This window comes from Diabrotica undecimpunctata, chromosome 6 (assembly GCF_040954645.1).
Source record: "Diabrotica undecimpunctata isolate CICGRU chromosome 6, icDiaUnde3, whole genome shotgun sequence".
In the NCBI taxonomy this organism is placed as follows: Eukaryota; Metazoa; Arthropoda; class Insecta; order Coleoptera; family Chrysomelidae; genus Diabrotica; species Diabrotica undecimpunctata.
In genome coordinates this window covers 103,659,818-103,684,793 of record NC_092808.1, presented here as the reverse complement: position 1 = coordinate 103,684,793, position 24,976 = coordinate 103,659,818, and the positions used below count along the sequence as shown (strand labels likewise).

The window sequence follows — 24,976 nt, the reverse complement described above, 5'->3', positions numbered from 1 at the left end:
TAGGTTACCTATCTGACCACAAGTACATTGTGGACTATCAGCTAGGTTCATTTTAAGCCTATATGATCGTGTAAGACAGTGGTTAAATCTCATTCTGCATATAGTTCTTGTCATATCCTTTGTGGATTCCATTTTAGAAAACCAAGATGTATCCGTAATATAGTTTCTGATTGCTTTGTAATGGTTTAGTGTATTTATATTCTCATTAATATACCTTTCTTTCCATTCTTTCTTAAGCTCTTTGAATATGTCTGATTCTATATCTCTAGACGTACAAAGATAATGAGTTAATACTCCTTGTGTCACCGCGTTTTTTACCAATTCATCTACTATTTCATTTCCAGTTATTCCACAGTGGCTTTTAATCCATGCCAACTTAACAGTTTTGTCTTGTTGCTGAAGTTTTTTAATTTTATTTATTATATATAATTCAATGTAATTTACTTTTGATTTAGGATTTATGGCACCTATTTTACTTAAAGAACTTTTGCTGTCACTATAAATTATAAACTTTGAATGATTTATATTAGATAAATATTTTAGTGCTTCCACTATCGCTATTAATTCAGCTGTGTATATACCTACTCATAATGGAATCGAGTTTAAACATTTTACTGTTTTTATTATTATTGTTAGTTTTGTTCTTATTGTTGCACGTCTTTGCAATCAACTTTATTCAACACTAACTTGTTTATAATACTTTAATACAATGATAACTATAAACTTAAAACTCAAAATATTACTACTGTTCTAAACTGTCAAAAAGATATGTTTATATATAGTTTCTGACGTTCCAAACTTCACTAGACATTTCCTGAATTTTCGTTGTCATCGATTTGTAATGTCATCTTGAGTGTTCTCGAACTACTTATTCTTTTTCGTCAAGGGACTTTTTCTATGTGGCATAAATCTTACGTAACTTTCGTAACACTGCTGCATCTTATACAGTTATTCGCCTTGAATAGCAACTATCAGAGATCGATTGAAGCCAACAGCGTGATTCAGATCTTTGATATGGAGCTAGTTTCTCGATATGAATTACCTTGGGTTTACTTCTAGCTGAAAACTAGACATTTTACAACATAATTATATAAATAATGGGCATTTACTATGCTTGTTCCAGTAGTTCAACTGCCACCTTCCTGTACCATTTAATGTTCCGTCTAATAGAGGTAGAATACGACGACAATTGGTCGGATACATCAATGAAACTTATTGCAATATTAGCTACAATAGCTTTCGGCTTCCTTTTGAACTCAATTTTACCTGGGACGTCAATCAAATTCAGTTTATGTTTGGTGGTAAGCATCAGGACATCGCGCTTATCTTTCCATTTAAAAATGACAATGGCGGTTCTCTCGTTTACAATTTCACCATTCTTCAGTTTGCTTACCAGTACTTCTTTTGAAATACCTTTCCGATTTTTTCAGCTAACTCTAGGCTGGTGAACCAGTTGTCAGTGTACAATGTCATTCCTTTATCCAGAAATTCGTCCATAAGTTCAAATACTACTTTAGTTGCCACAGACATGCCATCAATTTTGTCTGCACCCCAATAAATTTGGCAGCGATACGTATACCCCCCATTGAGACGTAGCTTGAAGAGTTTGATTCCAAATTTGTTTCTATCCTTTTAGATATTGGCAAAATTTTAAACGCCCGCGAAATCGTACCGTCGTTTCATATATGCAGATACTTTCGTCTGGTACTATAACCTTTTTTAATTTGCAATTTAACAAAGTTTCCAGGAACTGAACTTTATACACTCTGTCTTCAGCTTGACATAAATCATTGTCACACACGCAACAAAATTTCATATCTATTTCAAGACATATATCTCGCTGCTTTTGACCAGTGTAAATTCGAATTTCTCCAATAATCAACCAGTTTAGGTTTATGGTCCAGACTCATCCAAATCAGTACCTCCAAGAAGCAGTGCATTTCAGTCACATCTGTGTCTCTCCATTTATTCTTATAGATAAACCGATGGTCTCTTCAACGATGTTATACACTTATTTGCGTATATTGGTTTGATCGACAGTAATACTGATAATTTCTTCATCTACGAAAAGTCTGAACTAGGCGAATTCTTCTTAATCTTTCATGGTTAGGACTTCTTTTGTTAGTCCTTTATTTTCTTCAAAACTGAAATTTCTTATATCGCCAAATACTAATCCCCAATCAGCCCCATTATTTTCTTCGTGCTGAAGAATTTTCATTATCTGACTCGTCGCTATCTAAAACAATAAAAAAAAACAAAATGTAACAGCATGTCAATATAATATATAAATTTGCATTCAAATGTAATCGTACATAACATTTTGTGTGATTCGCACATAAACATGACATTATTGCCCTTGTAGAAAATTGATTGTCTTTTCTACAATAGTTTGTCTAATAAATAAAAAATTATAATTAAAATATTTGAGTTTCCGTGCAACTTAAAGACCTACGATCAGCAAGGCATGCCTTCTTCCTGCTGTATCGTATCTCCTGCGCCTGTGAGTTTTTCACATTCAAACTAATCAAACCTAACTACCCTTAAATCACTTCGTCTTTGTCTTCTTAAATAAAAGCACGTAAGTCAAACTCCCTCTTTAGCTTCTCAAATAGAAGCAAGTAAATAGGTCATCTAACACTTCTCAAATAGAAGCAGATTTTAAGTTAATTTTATTTTATTGAATAGTTAATTTAATTAAATTCAGCGTTAGTGCATCTAATATGTAAGTACCTGAAATTATTTTTTAATCCAGAAGAAAATCAACAGTTGTGTCAATATTTCGTAAATGCCGGTCCTACAAATAACAGTTGCCGGATATACAGCTAAACTTTTTGTTGTATAAATCGCATTTATTTAGTTTTAACAACACTTAGTATGAACGTTTGTGCATTTGAAGAATATTTTATATGAACATTCATGTATTATATTATCACTCAAGATATATCTCAAAATATATATCAGTGTATTCAAATCATTGAACCAGCTACCTCATCCTTTCACCTACAGCCCTTGTAATTTTCTATTCTCTCTCACAAGCTCGTTGGGGTGTAATAAAATAATAACAACATGACATATATACTTATAACATAAATAAAAATTATTTCATTAGTAAATATGTATAAATATATAAACTATCAATTATGTCCCTATATTTATTTATTGATCTTTATTCAAACTTACCCTTAGTCGTTATCCGTCTTAAGTCTTTTCATACTCAAGGAGGTCAGGATCTCCTTCAGACTCATTCTCAAATCGATTATCATTATCATTACTCATATGAATATGGCTGGGCCTGTTCTCTCTCAAATGATGACATTTTATACACTTATATAAGACAAACTAGTAGAATTTCACTATTTGGGAGAGTGATTCATTGTTTAAACGCTGAATATCCTCAAATTTAAATGTACACAGCGGTCCTCGAAAACTACCCGTTTTCTCAATTGCAATTTGCGTTTTCTCATAAGAAATTACACAATATATAAGTAGTATATTTATTTGTGCTTCTCTATAGAGAAACTGACCAGGAGTTGTCGTACAGTGTAGCCAATTCTTGTTCACAAGTAGTAATTATGGTCATACAAAACCTGTATTCTTCCACGCAGCGATTATTACCGTCATAAAAATACCAAAAAACATGATCTTTTCAATAATAAAAATTAAGCACAAAATTGTAATTAAATAAATTTTATTTATATGTTCAGTTTCGTTACACATTTAAATTTATAAAATAAAAATCGATATTTTAAAATAATATTTTTCAATCGTTTGGCAACTTTGGAATTAGCGACGGAATTCCGTTTCAATTCCGACCCACAGAAAGCCGTAAAACTAATTTTTGTCGAGCAAGTGTCCATCAACAATAGTTCATTTACATTGGTGTTTCTTAGAGTAGGGCATGTGTTGCATTTTGTGAATATATTTTATACGATAAGTTTGTAGTATTAATAAAACGTGTTATTGATAATACGAGTGTTATAGTTTGTCGTTTTATAGTAAATTTTTAGTTATATTTTGTGATTATTTGGTTTGAGTTTTATTGGAGTTGGACGAAAAACCGAGTTGTTCCAAGAGAAGATAGCAAAATTCTGATGTTGATTCCAAAAATGAAAAGCCGCAAAAGAGACGGAAAATGTTAAAGTACGAAGAGAAGGTAACGATACTAAACGTTTGTAACGATCGCTCTGATCGTTTAACAGTTCGAACCGTGGGAGTGTCAATATTTGCGCATCCACTTCTACGACGTGACTTCGTAGTGGGATTCAGGACGGCTATTTAAGGCGTGTGAATAGCGGAATTAGACAGTCTTGCAGCTAGCGCTCTAGGCTCCCTGACTCGCCGGTGTACTGAACCAGCGAGACATTCTGGACAGAGATAGTTCCGTATTGAGGATCATACTCTGTCCCTAACCAAGCGGAACCCATCGGTATTGCGTATTGAGCATTACCGTGGATCTGCACAGAACCAACCGGGACAGAGATTTCCGTATTGAGGATCATACTCTGTCCTTAGCCAAGCGGAACCCGTCGGCATTGTGTATTGAACATTGTCGTGGGTCTGCACAGCTAAATATTTTGTTTGCGAGCATATACGGAGCTTTCTCTGAATTGAAGCGAAAGCGAGTATATTAGTAGTACTAATTAGTTTCTTTTCTTTTATAGACGTTTGCCGGGGAATATTCATTCATCGCGGGACCCAGACGGAAACGTAGAATTCATTTTATTTTTGTTTTATAAGTATACAACGTAGAATTCCTTTTTTTTAGTTTTTATTTATTGTATATAAATACTTAATAGATTTATTTTTATTTCAAACCTGTGTTTTACTGAGTCTGTCGCCCCGAAAGAGCTACCCATCACAAACTGGCGCCCGAGCAAAAATTAATACCATGCCGACAGATAAAGACACAGACTCAGTAACAGGTACGTCGTGGATAAATCGACTTTGCAAAGAGGAATTGCAGAGCGAGGCCGAAAAATGCGGCTTAGATCCCAAGGGAACCGTCGACGAATTGAGAGCACGACTCAGAACCTATTTTAAAAATCGCGAGGAAGCTACAGGAACAATCCCAAAAGAAAAAACTTCCAAGGGAACAGAATCCGACACACTGACCCAGGAAATTTCGGGCATCCGAAGACAATTACAGGAATTAACAATAACGAAACAAATGGGGCAACCAGAATTGCTAAATCAAGTACGAAAGTGGAACACACACTTCGACAAGAAACATTCGGATGCAATAGAATTCTTAGAGAGGATAGACGAATTAAGCTTGGCCTACGAGATCGATAAACAAGATCTACTAAGAGCATTACCAGAATTATTAGGAGACCACGCCTTGTTATGGTACAGAAACAATAACAAAAATTGGAAGTCATGGACAGATTTCAGCGAAAATTTTAAAAAAGCTTTCTATCCCAGGGGATATTTGCTACAACTAGAAGAGGAAATCCGAAACAGAAAACAGAGACAAAACGAACCAGTAGATAGATATATCACGGAGATTCAAACATTAATCAGACGAGAAGGCTCTTTTTCCAAAAACCAAGAACTCGAAAGGATATACAAAAATTTGTTACCAGAATATAAACTTTATGCTCGCCGCCGGGATTTCGGAAACTTAGCCGAATTACAGGATTTAGCCCAAGAATACGAAGCTCTAGAAGACGAAAAGACCCGAGCAAATCAGATTTGCCGTTAAAACTGGAGACGCACGGAGCAAGCAGAGTACGATGCGAAAACGGCATGCTTTAGATGCAAGATGCCAGGTCACAGCCGTAAAAACTGCAAAAACCCATGGAAAAAGTTTTGTTCGCGTTGCGGCAGAGAAGGGGTTTACAGCAGCGACTGCTGTTTCAGGCGTCAGGGAAACGAATTACAGACTGGAGAAACAAGGAGTCGTCCCAGTCTGTAAAACAAGATTCGACTCCATTCGTTTTCGCCGTTACACAGCCAGCAAGCAATGACATTCGACTGTTCGCATCACTAAAAATAGGGCAAAGAACATACAGAGCGCTCATCGACACAGGAACGACTAAAAATTACGTCGGGGATAGAATAGCTCAGATATACAAGGACTCTCTAGATAGCTACAGCGGGAGAACAAGACTAGCAAATGGAGCGTCAATGGAGCTTAACCAGAAGTTGACAATTGAATGCGAGATCGATAAGTTACAAACCCGACAAACATTCATAGTAATGCCAGGGTTGACGGAAGATGCATTAATAGGAGTGGAATTCCTCAGGAACCATTCTATCGAACTTAAATTCGATAAACATACGACCCAACAATACATACAACATCAAGAAGAGGCTTGTAACACTTTAAAAGACTCCACTCAAAATACGGAGTTAGAAAGGTTCCTAAGAAAAGAACTAAGGGAGTTTGAGAATATAACAGGACCCACGAACTTAATAAGACACGAAATAAAATTGAAGAAAAAGTGCGATCCAGTCAAGCAGCCTTATAGGCGGCACAATCCCGCAATGCTACAGATCATCAACCAAGAAGTGGACAAAATGTTAAAAGAAGGAACCATCGAACCCTCCACAAGTGGTTGGAGTTCACCGATTGTACTAGTTAGGAAAAAGGATAACTCGTACAGATTTTGCATTGACTTTAGAAAAGTCAACGAACTATCAGATAAGGACGCATATCCGTTACCCAGAATATCGGAAATTCTGGATAGACTTAAGGAAGCAAATTTTATATCGACCCTCGATTTGAAACAGGGATATTTTCAAATACCCCTAGAAGAAACAAGCCGCCCAGTGACAGCATTCAGCGTACCCGGAAAAGGCCATTTTCAGTTCAAAACCACCCCATTCGGACTGCATTCCGCAGGAGCCACTTTCCAACGCCTACTGGATAAGGTAATACCTCCCGATATGGAATTCGCGTTTGCCTACTTGGATGATATCGTAGTAATATCTAAAACGCTCCAAGAGCATTTAAATCACCTACATGAAGTTTTCCGAAGACTGAAAGAAGCCAGATTACAGCTGAACTTCGAGAAATGCACGTTTTGCCAGTCAGAACTCAGATACTTAGGACATGTGGTTGGAGCAGAAGGAATAAAAACCGACCCGGAGAAAACCAACGCTATAACCGGACTTACAGCACCGAGAAATGTGCGTCAACTCCGCCGGTTCCTAGGAATAACATCATGGTACCGCCGATTCATAGAGAACTATTCGACAATAGCAGGACCGCTAAACATGCTTCTGAAGAAGAAGATAAGATGGAAATGGACCGATAAGCAGGAAAACGCGTTTGAAGAGCTAAAATCAAAACTTACATCGGCCCCAGTATTAGCATGCCCCGATTTTTCGAAAACATTTTACCTGCAAACAGATGCGTCGAACTGTGGACTTGGAGTTGCACTAACACAGAAATACAACGGCCAGGATAAAGTAATTGCATATGCTAGTCGAACCCTCACACCAGCCGAGACAAAATATTCCACAACGGAAAAAGAATGTCTATCCATCGTGTACGGGATAAAGCAAATGAGGCCGTATATAGAAGGATACAATTTTAAGGTCATATCAGACCATCAGTCCCTCAAATGGCTGAAGAACCTTAAAAACCCGTCAGGTCGGTTAGCCAGGTGGAGTTTAGAACTGCAACAGTACGATTTCGAGGTAATATATAGAAAGGGAGTCCTCAACAAGGTAGCAGATGCTTTGTCACGACAACCACAAGAAAACCAGAGCGAAGAACCAGAGTCGGAATTATTAGCATCAGAACTGGAATCATGCAGTTGGTACGATAATTTATATAGGAATGTACTCCAGAACCCAGACGATTTCCCGGATTTACAAATATCAAACGGGAAATTATATAAACACGTTTGGAGCAGCCGTAATTTAGCCGACCCAGAGTTTAATAACCCATGGAAATTATGCGTACCAAGATATAAAAGGAAAGATATTTTGGAGGAAAATCATGACTCGACCACAGCAGGCCACTTAGGAATTGCAAAAACAATTTGCCGAATAGCGCAAAAGTACTATTGGCCTAAGATGTTTAAACAAATTGCAGACTACGTTAGAGCCTGTACGAAGTGCCTCCAATATAAACCGTCTCAAATGCAACCAGCCGGGAAAATGCAACCGTCCACTGTAGAAAAGCCTTGGCATACTGTCTCAGTTGATTTAATGGGACCATTCCCAAGATCTGCAAAAGGAAACATTTTCTTAATAGTCGTGCAAGACCGGTTTACCAAATGGGTCGTCGCCCAGCCAATAAGAGCAGCATCTACGAACTCAATCATCGACACTCTACGATCTAAAGTAGTCATGCAATTCGGTATCCCGAAGAAAATCATCTCGGACAACGGCGCGCAATTTACAAGCGGAAATTTTAAGGCGTTCCTAAAATCCTATAACATAAATCACATTCTAACACCGCCGTACTCACCTCAATGCAATCCAGTAGAACGAATGAACAAAGTACTGAAAACGATGATAGCTACTTACGTGGAGGATAACCATAAAGACTGGGACAAATTCATACCAGAATTCTGCTACGCCATAAATTCGTCAAGACACGATTCAACAGGATTTTCACCAGCGCTCCTTAATTTCGGAAGGGAATTAGACACAACAGAGGCGACAAATGGACAAGATATACAGGGGTATGCAGAAAACTTAAACAAGTTAGAAGCGTTAAGAGAACTAGCGAAAGTACACATGGAACACGCTTTCGAGGACCAGAAGAAACATTACGATCTAAGACGAAGAGACTGGCAGCCACATCCAGGAGATCGAGTCATGAAAAAGGAACACCATCTATCATCGGCTAGTGCAGCTTTCACCAGCAAACTAGCGCCGAAGTACTCAGGACCATACATAGTAACGTCAGTGATATCACCAGTAATAGTAAAACTGAAATTGGCCGATAATAGTAGCCGCAAGCAGATGACGGCGCATGTAAAAGATTTAAAACCGTGGGGAGGAAGATTGTAATAAAGATACCGAGAGGGATAGATGGCATCACGAGGCTGTAGACACCATCTACACAAAAAAAAAGGTATGTTACTTTTTTTTTTTTTTCAAAGAGAAGGGGGTGTAACGATCGCTCTGATCGTTTAACAGTTCGAACCGTGGGAGTGTCAATATTTGCGCATCCACTTCTACGACGTGACTTCGTAGTGGGATTCAGGACGGCTATTTAAGGCGTGTGAATAGCGGAATTAGACAGTCTTGCAGCTAGCGCTCTAGGCTCCCTGACTCGCCGGTGTACTGAACCAGCGAGACATTCTGGACAGAGATAGTTCCGTATTGAGGATCATACTCTGTCCCTAACCAAGCGGAACCCATCGGTATTGCGTATTGAGCATTACCGTGGATCTGCACAGAACCAACCGGGACAGAGATTTCCGTATTGAGGATCATACTCTGTCCTTAGCCAAGCGGAACCCGTCGGCATTGTGTATTGAACATTGCCGTGGGTCTGCACAGCTAAATATTTTGTTTGCGTGCATATACGGAGCTTTCTCTGAATTGAAGCGAAAGCGAGTATATTAGTAGTACTAATTAGTTTCTTTTCTTTTATAGACGTTTGCCGGGGAATATTCATTCATCGCGGGACCCAGACGGAAACGTAGAATTCATTTTATTTTTGTTTTATAAGTATACAACGTAGAATTCCTTTTTTTAGTTTTTATTTATTGTATATAAATACTTAATAGATTTATTTTTATTTCAAACCTGTGTTTTACTGAGTCTGTCGCCCCGAAAGAGCTACCCATCACACGTTTATGAAGGAATTGTCGGCAGAAAAATGGCATTAAATTTTAACCAAGCGGTCGACATTTGTAGCAGTTTAACAAAAGTATCCGTTAGCTGTATTTATCGTGTACTTAAAAATACATCGGAAAATACAAAGCAAGAAAAAGGTAAAACTAGAGGTAGGAAAAGCATTGTTTTGGATGACGAGACAAGGAATATTATACGTCGAAAAATTCATTCATTTTATTTTCGGAGTGAAATTCCAACACTGAAAAATATTTCTCAAGACTCCTTACCCAAGATATCTCGTAGAGTCTTAATCAGGACCATGCGCGAAATAAACTTTCGATATGTAAAACTCAACAACTCAACAGAAAAAGTATGCTATTAGAAAAAAATAAAATTATTGTGTGGAGAAGAAAATATTTAGAATACGCAAAATTCGCAGCACTGGACGCAAAATATGTTATTTGGATGAAACCTGGATTAACGAAGGTCATACAGTTGGAAAAGTTTGGCAAGATTTAAATGTCAAAAGTAAACGCGAAGCATTTATAGAAGGCTGATCTACAGGATTAAAAGCTCCATCAGGAAAGGGACGGGTTTAATCATCACCCATATAGGAAGTGATACAGGGTTTCTTGATGATGGTTTTCTTCAATTTGAGTCGAAAAAAAAAACAGATGATTATGAAAGAAATTGAAAGGAAGGATTCAAGAATGGCTTACAGAAAAGGGGATTGCATACGAAGAATCAATGCTCAAAATTTAGCTACTTGACATTGCACGGTTAAGGAAAAGTGAATATCTTAAATATGCTGTAGATGAAACTGCAAAAGATTATGGTGTCAAAGTTCTGCGTCTACCACCTTATCATTGTCCCATTGAACTTATCTGGGCGCAAGTGAAAGGAGAAGTAGCACGCAATAACAAAACGTTCAAATTAAACGAAATTAAGAAACTTTTAATTCAAGCAATCCTCCATGTAACTCCAGAGAAATGGGCTAAATGTATAGGCCACATAATTAAACATCGAACATCGTATGTGGGAACTTGACACTCATATCGATGTTTTACTAGAGCCAATTATAATTACACCAGGTGGTGAAGATAATGACAGCGATAGCAGCACTGCATCTTCAGATTTAGACAGCGAATAATATTTTCTAATAGTTTAATAAGAACATCAGCAAAAAAAACCAAAAACAAAAAAAAAAAAAAAACGAGAAGAACATAGTAAGTGTGTTTAGTGTTTGTGTTTAAAAAGAATAGTACAATGTTTTGTTACATCAAACATTATTTTTATTTTGTTTTTATAGAATTTTATTTTGTTTTATAGGATTTTATTTTGTTTTGTTTTATACTGTTTAAGTTCATTTTGTTCATTTTATTTAATAAGACAATATGGCTCTTGGCTAACACCCATTTAAAAAAAGTAACGCGCCACAAGACATACCTCTGGGGTGGTGTGGAAACTGTCTTAAAATTTGTTTTAAAAAAATTTCATTGTGTAACTCTTTAAGGACGGGTCACGTCAAAAGACGTTTTAGCGTAACTTCCGCGACAGCCGGTTGGTATCAGTAAACTTTCTGCAAAATTACTTGTTTTTTATAGCTTTTTGTTTGTGGCATTCGGTATTTTTAGGGGAATGTAGGGAACGAGCCACAAAATATTTATTCATATGTTTATTTAATTACGTTTCGATCTCTATATCCAGAGACCGTTTTCAATTATACAAATTATAGTAATATTTATTTTCTATGGCTTTTCGCTTGTTGTTATGTATTTTTAGAAATAATGTTGCTAATAAGCCACAATATATTTATTCAAATGTTTAATTTACGGACGTTTCGATCTCTATAAAGAGACCGTTTTCAAACATACAAATGACAGATATATTTATTTTTCTATAGCTTCTTGTTTGTGGCATTCTGTATTTTAGGGAGAAGGTTGGAAATAAGCCACAATATAATATATCTATTTACATGTTTAATACACTGACGTATTGATCTCTATTCCGTTTTTAAAGATAGAAAAAAAAGAAAATAAACAATATAAGATTATAAAAATATATAATAATAAACAAATAAAATAAATATAACTATCATTTAAATCTTTGAAAGCGGTCTTTGGATATAGAGATCGAAACCTCAGTAAAAACTTGTAAATAAATATATTGTGGCTTATTTTGAACATTAATATTTGAAAAATAAAATATAATTGACGTTAAAATAAAAGTGAGTGTACGTCACTGGATTTGCATATGTCTTTTTGTATTTCTGCGCCTTTAAACGATGAATCACTCTCTCAAATAATGAAATTATATACCTTGATGAATGGTTTATGCGATGCAATGTTTAAAGTTGAACTATCAAATACACGCAAACGTCACGCTACCGTTTGTGACAAGATACGACAAGTGTAGATTGTGTGTCCATACATATACACGCGGCATAGAATGAAAAAATGCTTTTCTAGTCCACGCGTATATTTTTCGTACACTATTCGCATATATTGGCATAGGCACAGAATAAATAACAATAATAAAAGTTTGTCAGCACGCGATCGCCATATTTTAAACGGAAACATAGACTCGAATTGAGAAATTTGTGACAAGCTACGACAGAACTATAATTTAAATTTTTAGACATTAATAATTTAGTACTTTTTAAATAATTTATTCTATTCTTCAACTAAAAGTACGAATAAAATAGTGCATATTATGCCTATAGTTGCCGTAAATAAATTAAACCTGGTTAATTTTTCTATGCACACAAGATAAAATGTCACTGAACAGCACTGGTTCCGACTAAAACATGGCTGATTCCGTCTGCGCGAACGAGATGGCGTACTTATTTTTTCAAGCAGAGTGGGCATTCTGATTGTTTATTATTCTGTGGCATAGGGTAGATCTTGATTTTTTAGCCATTTTTCTACTCTGAAAATTTCAAGCAAATCGATGCATTTAAAATAAAATCAGAGGTTTTCTTCTATTTTTATCGTCATATCCTGGACTAATATTAATTAAGGAAAAGATAAAAAGAACGAATGCGGTTAATAAAAAATTGATACAAAAAATATTTTATATAATAGTAACTTGTAACTTTTATACCTACTTAAGTTTGTAAAATTTTTTAAAGACAATCAACCAATATTGAAACGCAAATTAAATCAAGATCTGAAACTGCTTGCTTGTGGCATGTCTAATTTTAAATATTATGTTTATATGCTTTTCACTCCTGAAATCTTCCTCAAAAAAGATTATTTTAAAAAATTCTGCGAAAATTAATCATCTTTCTCAGTGCAATGGTTTTGCCGTATAAGAGAATTTTTGTAGAAGCTATGGCACTCAGGCCAAAGTTTTGAGCACTTTAAGAGTCGATAGAAACTAACAAAATTCTCGTCAATGTTTGCAGTAGTCATTAAAAACTTCTATTTTTCCTTCTAAAAATAAATTTATTGATCTAAAATTACCTTTCAGAACGAGTTTTATGGCACAATAGTCGTTGGACATCCAGGAAAAACATTTGATGTCTCTTTTGATACTGCCTGGGGTCTTTCATGGCTATTGTCTGCAAACTGTGATGTACCAGGATGCAGTAAGTATCATAAAATTATATCTATGTTCAAGGTTGTATAAAAATTATTCTAACCAGATTTTATGAGCAATGTAGCAAATATTTTACTAATGTAATACTTAGTTACTTAGAGACGTACTTTCTGGGACAACAGATCATTCTTTATTCATCTCCCTGTGTGGACTATACAACTGCTTGTATTTTATAAAATTTTTTAGGCTAGTTGACGTAATAAATGGGAAATGTTATGTTAAGTGATTTGCTATGTTTATTAAAGGTTACAATATATGCAACAGCAGTTCATTAAAAAAAAACGATCTGCCTAGATACAAAAATATTATATTTTGAAAAGTTTACGTAGACACAAATCAGGTTTTCCTTCATAAGTTAGACAAAAATATCCGACATCTCATCTTTCCTTATGACACGTGCGTATTCTATGTTACTTGCTACGAAGTTCTTTCTCAGTACAGCATTGTAAATACTATAAAGTAGTTTTCGGTGGTTTGTAACATTCCAAGAGCACTGAACGACAACAATGACGTGCTTTTCATTTCATATCTTGATCGTTCATTCTGTGACGTGAGAACGACCGCGTGGAAATTAAGGCAAGCAAGCAAGCAATGGTTCAACCCAGCCTGAGAGAGCTGGAATCATTGTCCTGGTTACAAGGCTTCCTCCATAAAATCCTACCCCGAACAGTTCAGGCCAGCGTAAGGCGCTCTATTCTCGCTATCTCTGGTGACTTATCATCGATCTGTATTGCTTGCTCGGGTCTTGAGTCCCCGCTCTGGGCTACGCCCAGTTCTGTGACACGGCGCTCGAGGATGTGAGCCCCTCTTGTCTGTTTTTTGGGTTTTGTTAGTATTTTTGTGACTTGCGCCTTTTGTTAGTGTTGTATTAATATTTTTAGTGTCCGAAGCAGTTTTTTGCGTCTTTGTAGATTTTTTTTGAGGGCTATCTGAAACATATAAAATCAACATTAGTAAATACACTGCCATGCCAAAGGTGAACGTGATTTCTTCTTTAGATGGAGCTATGATTATCTAGACTTTATTATATGTTTCCTAATATTTGCTCTTTCTGTCATCTGTGTTTCCATCTATGCTACATATACATCATACCTTAATATCTCTCGCAGGATTCGGTTTGGGGATCTTCTAACTCAGCGAATTTTGTTCCTGCTTTTTTCTCCATCATATCCAGTAACCTTATTTGTTTTGGGTCTCTGAATATGAACCATTCAGCGACGTATCTGAGCAAGTTTGCAGCTTCTCTAAGGCAGTTGTTGTGTGCTGCTTGAATCTTCTTTTTGTTGCTGTGACTTGTGTGTCCCCATGCAAGAGACACATATGTAATTATTGGTAGTATGATGCTGTTTATCAGTCTTCATTTTGTTTTCATAACTAGTTTGCTGCTTCTTCCTGTGAGTCTTCTTATTGCGGATCTGTCCATTGTTGTTTTCTGGACTGTCGCGTTAACATAAAATATATAATATGCATGATGGGAATGTTAGACCTTGATCCATTGTGACTCCTAGGTATTTAGCTTCATTGCCATTCGATGGGCCTATCTTGCACTGTTAGCTGTTCTTCTGGGTTATCTCTTCTCTTTTTGAAGATAACGTCTTGGGTCTTTTATGGATTTAGTGCTATTTGCCATTGGTTACTTCATTCTTCTATCGTATCCAGTGCTGTCTGTAGATTTCTTACAGCCATATCCAGGTTCCTATGTTTTGCCGCGATTGCAGTGTCGTCTGGATAACGGCTTATTAGTGTTCCAGGTGTTATTGGAACGTCTGCTGTGTATATTCTATACAGGAGGTGTGATAAGACTGCCCCTGTGGTATTCCAGCTTTAGGAATTCTTTGTTTAGATAGAACTGGTGTCATATGGACTCTGAATTTCCGGTCGCTTAGATACAAGGAGATGAGTTTCATCATGGCTCTGCTGTATCCATAATCTCTCATTTTGTATGTCAGTCCTTCATGCCACACTATGTCGAAGGCTTTGCTTACATCCAGGAAGGCTGCTTCTGTATATTGTTTGTCATTTAATCCAGCGGCTATGTATTCTGTAAGTCTGAGTACTTGTAGTTTGATGGAATGAGCTCTGAATCCGAATCGTGCTGCTGAGATTAACCCTAACCTGTGTGTCTCTACTTTCTTAATGATTCCTGGAAGTAAGCTAATCGGTCTGTAATTTTGAGGAAATATGTGGTCCCTTCCTGATTTTGGTATCATGATTACATGGGGTTTCTTCCATCGGGTTGGGAAGAGCCTATATCTTAGTATTGCGTTTGTTATGTTTGTCAGATATACAATTGCTTTCGAAGGAAGATACTTCAGGGCCCTGTTAGTGATTTCGTCTGAACCAGGTACTTTCTTTGGTAATCTTTTTCTGATCAGTTCACTGATTTTTCTTGGTGATGTGGGATTTACTATTTCTTGTAGTTCTTTGGGCTTTTCTAGTTCTGTTTCTTAGACATCTTCGATAAAGTCTATGTCTTCGTCTTGGTGATAATTCAGTGTACACTCTCTCTCAAGAGTCCTTCTCATCACGTCGGCTTTCTCTTCTACTGAGTAGACGATTTCGTTTTAGAGTGGGGAATGCGTTTTCTATTGTTTCTTTAAGTTTTTTGGAGCGTCCATGTTACTTGCATAATATTTTTGTCCCCTTCCTCCATTTCTTTTACGTAATTGCTCCACTTTTGGCTTCTACATTCTATTAGTGCCTGTTTGACTTCTCGATTCAGTCCTATTTTTATCTTCCTGATTTCTTGTTCTTCTGGCTCTCTTTTTGGCTCTGTTCTTTTCCCCTATCATTGATTTTATTCCCTGATTGATGTCTCTAAATCTTCCCATGTGAATTTCCTATTCTTCTTCAGTAATTCTATTCCTTGTGATGTTTTCTAGCTCTAATACTTTTTCGTCCATTTCTTGTGGATTGTCAATTGTAGGAACATTTCCAATTCCTATGCTTACTAGTCGTTTGAAGTTAGACCACTTTGTTTTCTTTCTTTTCCTTGTTGTTTTGTTATCTTCTTCCCATGTGACTATTTCTAGGAGTATAAGGTTGTGGTGTCCTGGTCTTTCATTTATGGTTCGGATGTCTGTTTGTAGTCCTAGGTTTTTAGCCACTACTATATCCAAATGGGTTGGTAGAGCATTTCCTGAAAATTAGGTTGGTTCGATGGGCCCAATTGCCATGATGTCTCAGTTGTTCACTAGATAATTTAATATTCTTCCATTTCTGTTTGTAGCTCTATCGTTCCAGTTAGGCGTTTAGGTCTCTTATTATTATGGACGGTTCTTCTATGTTCAGGAACGCATCCAGGTCGTCGTTGTTTAAATGATCTGTTGGGCTTACGTATGCTTAAGTGATCCTCATGTCACCTTGTCTCATCTTAACTTTTATTGTTGTTGCTTCCATAGTGTTTTAGGGCTGGTGTCTGTTGTAATGTATGGTTTATTACTTTTCTCACTAGGAAAGCAGTTTCTTCTGAATTTGTTTTGTAGTCATTCCTGTATATCTCGTATCCTGGAAACTTGATGTTCATGGTATGAGTTAGTTTAGTTTCTTGTAATGCTACATCATTTCATATTTGTTTATTAGTTCGTCCAGCTTGTTTGAATTTGTGGTTATGCCGCCTGAGTTCCAGAGCTTATCTCTAGGTATCCCTAGCTTCTTACCTTAGTTCAATGATATTATTACATTTTTGATCACTTGATGACCAGCTTTTCTAGCATCGTGGCCAGTCCTTTTTGTTGTTCTTTTGAGTTTAGTATGGTCGAATCTGTTTTGTGTGGGTCTGGTGATTTGAGCGTATGATAGCCCATTGTTTCTTTTATGTTGTTGTGCTCTGTTTTCTATTGTTGTTTGTCCAGATCTTCCTCTGGCAGGTACTCTTGGGCACCCCCTATAACTTGCCGGATGTTGCCCTTGTAGTTAGCGCATTTTGTTTTTTTTTTTGCTGGAATTTGGCAGATGTTGCTTCTGTGCTGTTCTCCGCGCTTTGGAAGTCCTGGCAATTAAAGTTGGCACAATTGAGAGTTGGTCCGTAACTCTTTCTTAGATCTTTTATTACTATGCTCATGTACATTAGGTTGGTAGTTTTCTTCGCCTTGGGTACGTCTTTTTTTTCACTGTAATTATAAACATTGACAGGAATTTCTTTTCAGCTTTCCTTTACATCATGTTTATTATGTTTATTGTATTTATTTTGTTTCTGTATTCTGTTTGTATGTATATAGGTTTTGTATTTGGGGGAGGTCCTGTGATAAGTATTCCGGGCTTGATATCTTCTAGTAGTAAGCGATTCACTCTATTTTTGATATTTTGCCATAATCTTCCAAGATATGGGTAAATTTTATATAATCTTCAGGGCATTTTGTTTGAATAAGATTTTCCCCTTCCGTTTTTGGAAATTTTATTGTCTGTTTATAGCCTTTGAGTTTCAGCAATTCTCAATATTGCTCCTGTTTCATTCATTGTTTGTTATTTTATTACTGCTGGTTTTGTTCTGGACTTCTTTATGTTGATTTCATCTTTGCTCTCTTCGGTGATTAGGCTGCTAGCGTTTCCGCTAGTTTCCATTGTCTCTTCCATATCCTTATTTGGTAGGGTAGGAAAGTCTTCTTTGTTTTGTGCCTTGGGTGTTAATGGCACACTGTTTTCTTCCCCGACCTTATTTTGAGGGGGAAGGGGAATCTTCATTAATGTTTGTTTTGGTTGTATTGTCTGTATTTATGTTGTTTTTATTAGTATCTATCATTTTTTTTCTTTGAGAGTGGTCCCGTGGATTTTTTTTCATTTGTTTGTGTTTTGGTTGTCTTGTTTTGGTTTTTAATTCGTCAAATCTATAGTTTTAATTAATGTTCGTTTAATTTTTTAATTTCTTCGTCTTTTTCCTTCAGTTGCTTTTTCATTTTAGTAAATAAATCTTCATCTTCCTGGGTCTCATTAGGCCTTTGACGGTTTACTGTCTTCTTATTTTTATTTCTATTTTTATTTTTTTCTTCTACTTCTGTTTCCATATTGTTCTGCTTTTTATCTTTCGATCTGGTCTTAGGTGTTTTAAAATCGCCTTTTGAGGCATCGCACGATAAATTATCATTATTTGGATCAATATCCATATCAGAAAAATCAGTCGGAGCAAGATCTAAGTAAATATTTGACCTTACCTTCATTGGTCCTCGTTATAGTCGTTTTCTTAAGTTACTTTATCGCTCCTTGGAACTCTACTATGCCGTGATTCTCACTTTTCCGCGCTTTGTTGTGTCGCTAATCACTAAATGTATTATTTTGGAGCGCTACCCCACTGTATTTGTGTCTATTCAGTTAAAGCCAATAAAGCCTTAATGTTTATCAGTGATGTATTCGACCGTTACTTGATGGAAATTTATTTTGTATAACAATAAAATATTGAAAACTTGGTCTTCAAACCTTCCACAAAATTTAATATATTTTATCACTACAGCTGTTTCGGCAGAGTGCCTTTCTCAAGTGTTCAGTGTTTTATTGTTAATGTTTATCGACAAAGACGCTACCTGCCCTGAGTTAAATACTAACGTCCTTGGTTCGTACACATGTGTTCATCTCGGGCGCTATGCTAAGACTGTGGAAATTAAAGACGGCTCAACTTTGGGTATCCGGCGACGTCCATGTTTTATTAGTCTTCTCGTGGAAGTGACTGCCCATACCCTCCTCATAAGATATGAACGGATTAGGCCCGTTGCCCACGGTCAATCTTTCAGAAAGCAACGTTTGAAAACTAGTTTCATCTAGTTTCCTAGAAAACCATCTGAAATTGGTAAACAACCTGTTTACAACCTAAATAAAACCTGTCTCCGCCCACGGAGCGACTGGTTTTGGATCAGTTGGGTGATAATTCAATGTTAATGTGGCAAAGTGGTGGATATAAAAAGCCGAATTTAAAAAAAAAATAATTTAAAAATTAATTTGTTGTTGCAACGCAATTGCGACCGCAGGAGGAGAGTAAAAAAAGATCGGTTTTAGACTGATTGGAAATCAGTTTCAGTCGCATCGTCCCGTAGGCGAATCCTTGTGTTTTTATGTTGCCGAAATCAAAAAACAGTTGCAAGTGCAGTTTCACACCGTGGTTTTAAAATGGTTGCGCCGTGGGCGCTAGACCTAGAAACAAACAAACCAAAATCGCTGTGAAACTCAGCAAGAACCAACAAAATATTAAGTGTGCATTGCAGTACGGCCTCCATCCAAAAGAGGTTCGACGGCAGGAGCTATTGGAAAATAAAAACATAGTATACATATATAAGCATAGTAATAGAGTATACAAAAAAATTGCAGGTGGCAATGAGTGACGCTACAGAACTTAATAATATCCCCTATATCTACAATCTAGTTGGTTTAAAACTTGACAATCTTAGCTCGTTATATGGCGTTAAACATTCAATAACGTTTTTCCAACATTTGAGTCTTGTTGAAATCGAACCAGTCGTTTTGCAAAAACTAATATAGGAGCTATAATGTGAAATAAAATTTACTCTGTCTTATATAATTATGCCGGACATATCAATATTGCAATTTCTTATTATATTGAATTTTATTGATTTTTTGCGACAGTGTTTCTTGTATGAGAAATTCGTTGTCAAACATACTACTGTACTCGTCTCAGTTACTGCGCCACCTCTACTTTTATGTACTTGAGTTTTTTTATTATCTTTTATTATTTTAGTCTCTAATTTGTGTACAGCCTTTTAACACTTATTTCAATTTATTTACACAACACAGAAAACATGAATTCAACTATTTAATTTATAATAGACATTTCTTTATGGCTTCACGATATTGATGGCCTACGATTTTATTTCAGCTGTTTATATACATTTTTTATATACACAGTTATTCCACAGTAGATAGACTCTGCTGCGCCATGCAGGACCGGCGTGACATATTCATTCAATAATATTTTGTAAGCCAAAGTATTTTAGTTTCTTTTAACTCTTTTCAACTATACGGTTTATCCCAATGCTTTTTCTTTTCTATAACTCTGTGTAGGACGTCTCTTCTATGGTTAAAATGCATAATATACATATTTTTTTTGTTTAGAAATTTTCATATGAATTTTTTACAGGTGGCCATAACTTGTACGATCATTATAAATCTACATCATACAAAAAGAACGGTACCAAATATTTTGTACAAGATGGAGCGTTCAATTTCACCGGAGTGTATTCATACGATGATATTCATGTAAGTACTTTTTTAATTTCGACGTACAGTATAAATTCTTTATTTACATTAATCTACATTCTCGTTAAAGTAATTTTTCTAAATATAACCATTAACCATTTTTGAAAGTAGAACCATTCTTCTTCTTTTGTCTCTCGACTCTCGAAACAGTAGGTAATGACATTATGTCTCGATCTCTCGGATCGTGTATTTCCAGCCTTCTCTGTTTTGGGCTGCTAGAGAAGCTCATACTCATAGAGATGATGACCAATAAGTACTCTGGTTTCATTCACTCAGCGTATGGAAGATCTTCCTAGAGGTTGTTTGCCATTGATTTAATTTCGGAGTTTTTTTAGGCCTTCTGTTTTTCGAGCTATGTATATATAGGTATATATACATATATATATATATATATATATATATATATATATATATATATATATATATATATATATATATATATATAGTTTTGTTTCTACTTTTTTCTTTATGTATTTGTTTATAAAAAATTATACTTATATTTATTTTGAATTAATAATTAATGAAACAAAAATTTTTTTGGGCTTGCTCAAATTGGTAAATAATCTCAGGGTTTTACGTCATTCAATCACAGAAATGCAAAACCAATACTCAGAGGCTCAATAGCTCATGGATAAATAAACTTCAAAAATAAAATATAACCGTATATTAAAAAAAAATGTTTCTACCGAAGAAATAAATACAAATTTTAATGACAGTATAAATTGCAAAAAACAAACAATCTATGAAAAGAGTAAGTAATTAAATATACAAAAGCAAAAAAATACCGCAAGTTATTTTAAAATAGAAAGTTACCCAGTATAGATACAATAATGAATTATGGTTGCAAGAAATAATTTAAAAATATTACGAAATTGTTTATGTAAAAGTTCCTTTCAAAATACTCTGGAGTCTTTATGCGTCGATGAAACCGAAGCCCTCGCAACGAAGAATATTGTTAGAAAGAAATATAGAGGTATATCTGAATACCTTGGAACAATTTTTATTTACGATATCGGATACTATTATGTGATCACTTGTCACTGAATTTAATTTTAACTTTTCAAAAAATATTACTTTGTACTTGTTACTTTTACGGATGCCTACAAGGCTTATCGTTAACGAAGACCGACACTTTTTTCCTTTTTTTTTAAACAATAACTGCTCCTTTTAGCTATCGGGAATCAACTCTCTACACTGTCTCTACACTCACTGTCGTTTTCTTTCCTTCCAAAAACTGTCTTGGCTTAACACCCCCTTCCATCAATAACTTTCTTTCCTTTTCATTGGTCAAAAGAAATATGCCTCTTGATCCATTTCAACGTCTTCAAATTTCCCAGTCGTAAGTACTTTAATTCTTCTAGGAACTCCAAATTTTGACTTCGTTCAAACAACCTTTTTCGTTAATCTTACGTTCAAACATAAATTGTTCTTAAATGCATTTCAAAACCAATAAACAATTACATGGATGTTATCGATTAGATTACAAATATGTTAACAAAGACAACTTTATACTGGGTAAAACCAATACCTAGGTTAACAATAGACAGACAAATAGGTATTGTCTGTCATAAATGACAAGTTTTATGTATACCATAGATAGATTTTCTTCTTCTTCTTCTCTGCCTTTATTTATCTACAATAACTTCCCCGCCTTGGGTGTGAAAATTAATTGAGATTAAAAAGAAAACTTTTTTTCAGATCCAAAATACTCAAATCATTTTGCTTATATCTTCATTACTTTTTTTAACAATGACTACTGGATTTATGTATTGTGAATAACATCTTTCAATTATTTCATCCCTCAACATGTTATCTATTTCTTGACCTACATCTTTTCTATATTTAAATGGAATAGGATATGTCTTCTAGCGGAAATTAGATAAGTTTTTCATTTTAATCGTGTGTTCGTATTTCGTCGCTACTCTATTTTCTGTATTGATTAATCCCGTATGTTCTGCCAATAATTTTTTTAAGTCATACGTCATTTCTTCTCCACAAACTATTGATGTCTCTTCTTCCCTTTCGCAATATCTTGATTTTATGCACATATTGAACTTAACTTCTTTCTGATATCTCTGATAACCATTTCTGATATCTCTGATGACTGATATCCATTTCTATTTTGCTTATTTCTATTTTGATGAAATTTGTTTGGATATCTTAGTCCTCCATTATCCCTACGAATCAGGAGGGTTGAAGGAGGGTATTCTTTGATTCTTTCCGATATGGGTACAAAGTTTTTAAGATGTCTGGCAGTTTCTTGATTTAAGATTATACCTACTCCATTTTCGTGTCTTCCGTTGGGGTTACCTGAATAATATATGTGATGATTGTTAATTTTACATTGCTCAGAGTTCGTCCATCTCATTTCGTTTATTCCCATGATGTCTATTGATAGTCTATCCATCTCCTTGATTACATTATGAGTCTTACCGGCCTCGTATAATGTTTTAACATTCCATGTGCAGATCGTGAAGATTTTTTTTGCACTAGATTGGCAAGGATTTCGTCTACTGGCGACCGAGAATGCCTTGCCGTCTTGTAATTGTCCTTCTCTGCCGGATGGTGGTATCCGAATCCCATGATCAGTATTATCTTCTCTTTGACTAGTTATCCTATCGCTGATTATACTAGGGCTACTCTCCGAGTCTTTAATGCAGTTGTTCCCCGTACCTTCTGTTTCTTTAGGCCATTGACCATTATTAATAGGTTCCTCCGTCTTCAAGACCGATTTATTAATCTTATGACAAAAAGGTGCCCTTCCACTTATCAGCTCATCCGTCCGGAGCTGTTGGCCAGTAAGTGGGGGGATTGCTTATACCGGCAATCACTCGGTCAATTTTTCACCATATCTGGCTACCCTCAGTATAGCCTGCAGACCAATGCAGTTATCCAGGGTGTTGCACGTGGAGACATAAGTGAGAGTTATGTGTCTTATGAGGACCAGTTATCAAAAACCATTTCCAGTCTATGACGCTCGATGTGGTCGTTCTGATAAAAGGTACTACCCCTATAACACATCCCATACACTGTTTATACAAAAATGCTATATTTTCAAGGTTGAGCTTAAAGGTGCAACAAAAGTATTTTGAAACTTGACACGCATGTTAGCAATATGTGTGGCCTAGATTTCTGATCGAAACAATATTATTTAGTATAATACATATTTAGAATATTTTTGGATCACTGTTTTTATCTTAAAATTTTTAAGATACGTCTTTAATATATACTCCATCTCTGACTACATTTTTTTCACCTTTTTCTATGCCGTCATACAGACTTTATCCAAACTGGTCTTTACTAAAATACATTGTAAAAATATAAAAACAAACTTCTTTGATCATAAGCTTATCCCTGAAATTGCATTAAATAGGATTAAAAATTTTTACAATTCTGTAAAGTGTCTACAAAAAAATAAATGAACGATAAGTAAGAAATTTATTTCGAGCGGCAAAAAAATGGTACAAATATAATGTATCATCAATTATTTATTGTCATACTTTCGATTTAAGCAGAGATCATTTAGAACTAAACACTACATTGCAGTTAGAGATACTTGTCTAAATAAATTTTTCTAAAAATATTTTTTTTGTTGTAGATTGCCCATTCAAATGTTACCTCATTTTTATTTGTTGAAATGTCTGTTGTACCGGATTCAATGCAATTTGATAAGGCTGATGGTGTACTAGGATTAGGACCTAAAAGTGGTAACTATGAACCATTTTTCTACACTATGTACAGAGAAAAGAAGATTAGGGATCCTGTGTTTTCAGTTTATTTAAATAGGTAAGTCATAATTTATATTTAGAAAGTTATTATGAATGCAAAATTTTCAGCAAGTGGTTTGAATCATTTTGGGTTACCTTGTGATGGGTAGCTCTTTCGGGGCGACAGACACAGTAAAACACAAGTTGAAATAAAAAGTAAATCTATTAATTTAGCATATATACAATAAATAAAATAAAATAAATTCGCCGTATATACAATAAATAAAAATGAACTGAGTTCTACGTCTCCGTCTGGGTACCGCGATGAATGAACTCCCCGGCGAACATCTATAAAAGAAAAGAAATTAATTATTACTAATAAAGAAATGAAATAGGTAAAGTCGATCACACGCAGACTTATGCTCGCTTCCGCTTCAATTCAGCGGGAGCTCCGAACGCACTCGCAAATAAAATATTCGGCTGTGCAGACCTACGGTAATGTTCAATACACAATACCGATGGGTTCCGCTTGGTTAAGGACAGAGTACGATCCTCAATACGGAAATCTCTCTGTCCGGGTTGGCTCGCAGGTTCACTACACCGGCGAGTCAGGGAGCCTAGAGCGCTAGCTACAAGACTGTCTAATTCCGCATAGCCGTTCTGAATCCCACTTCGTCGTCTCGTTGTAGAAGTGGATGCGCAAATATTGACACTCCCACGGTTCG

At 35.7% G+C, this 24,976-nt stretch overlaps 1 protein-coding gene across 1 annotated transcript in view; it reads left to right on the top strand.

Moving 5' to 3' along the window:
* The window catches only part of LOC140443680 (lysosomal aspartic protease-like), an 83,773-nt gene that overhangs the window by 33,552 nt on the left and 25,245 nt on the right, over positions 1 to 24,976 (top strand). The window contains exons 3-5 of the mRNA XM_072535054.1: positions 13,216 to 13,333; positions 20,426 to 20,544; positions 24,143 to 24,330. Of these exons, the coding sequence (XP_072391155.1) occupies positions 13,216 to 13,333; positions 20,426 to 20,544; positions 24,143 to 24,330 (425 nt within the window). The remainder of the gene's footprint in view (positions 1 to 13,215; positions 13,334 to 20,425; positions 20,545 to 24,142; positions 24,331 to 24,976) is intronic.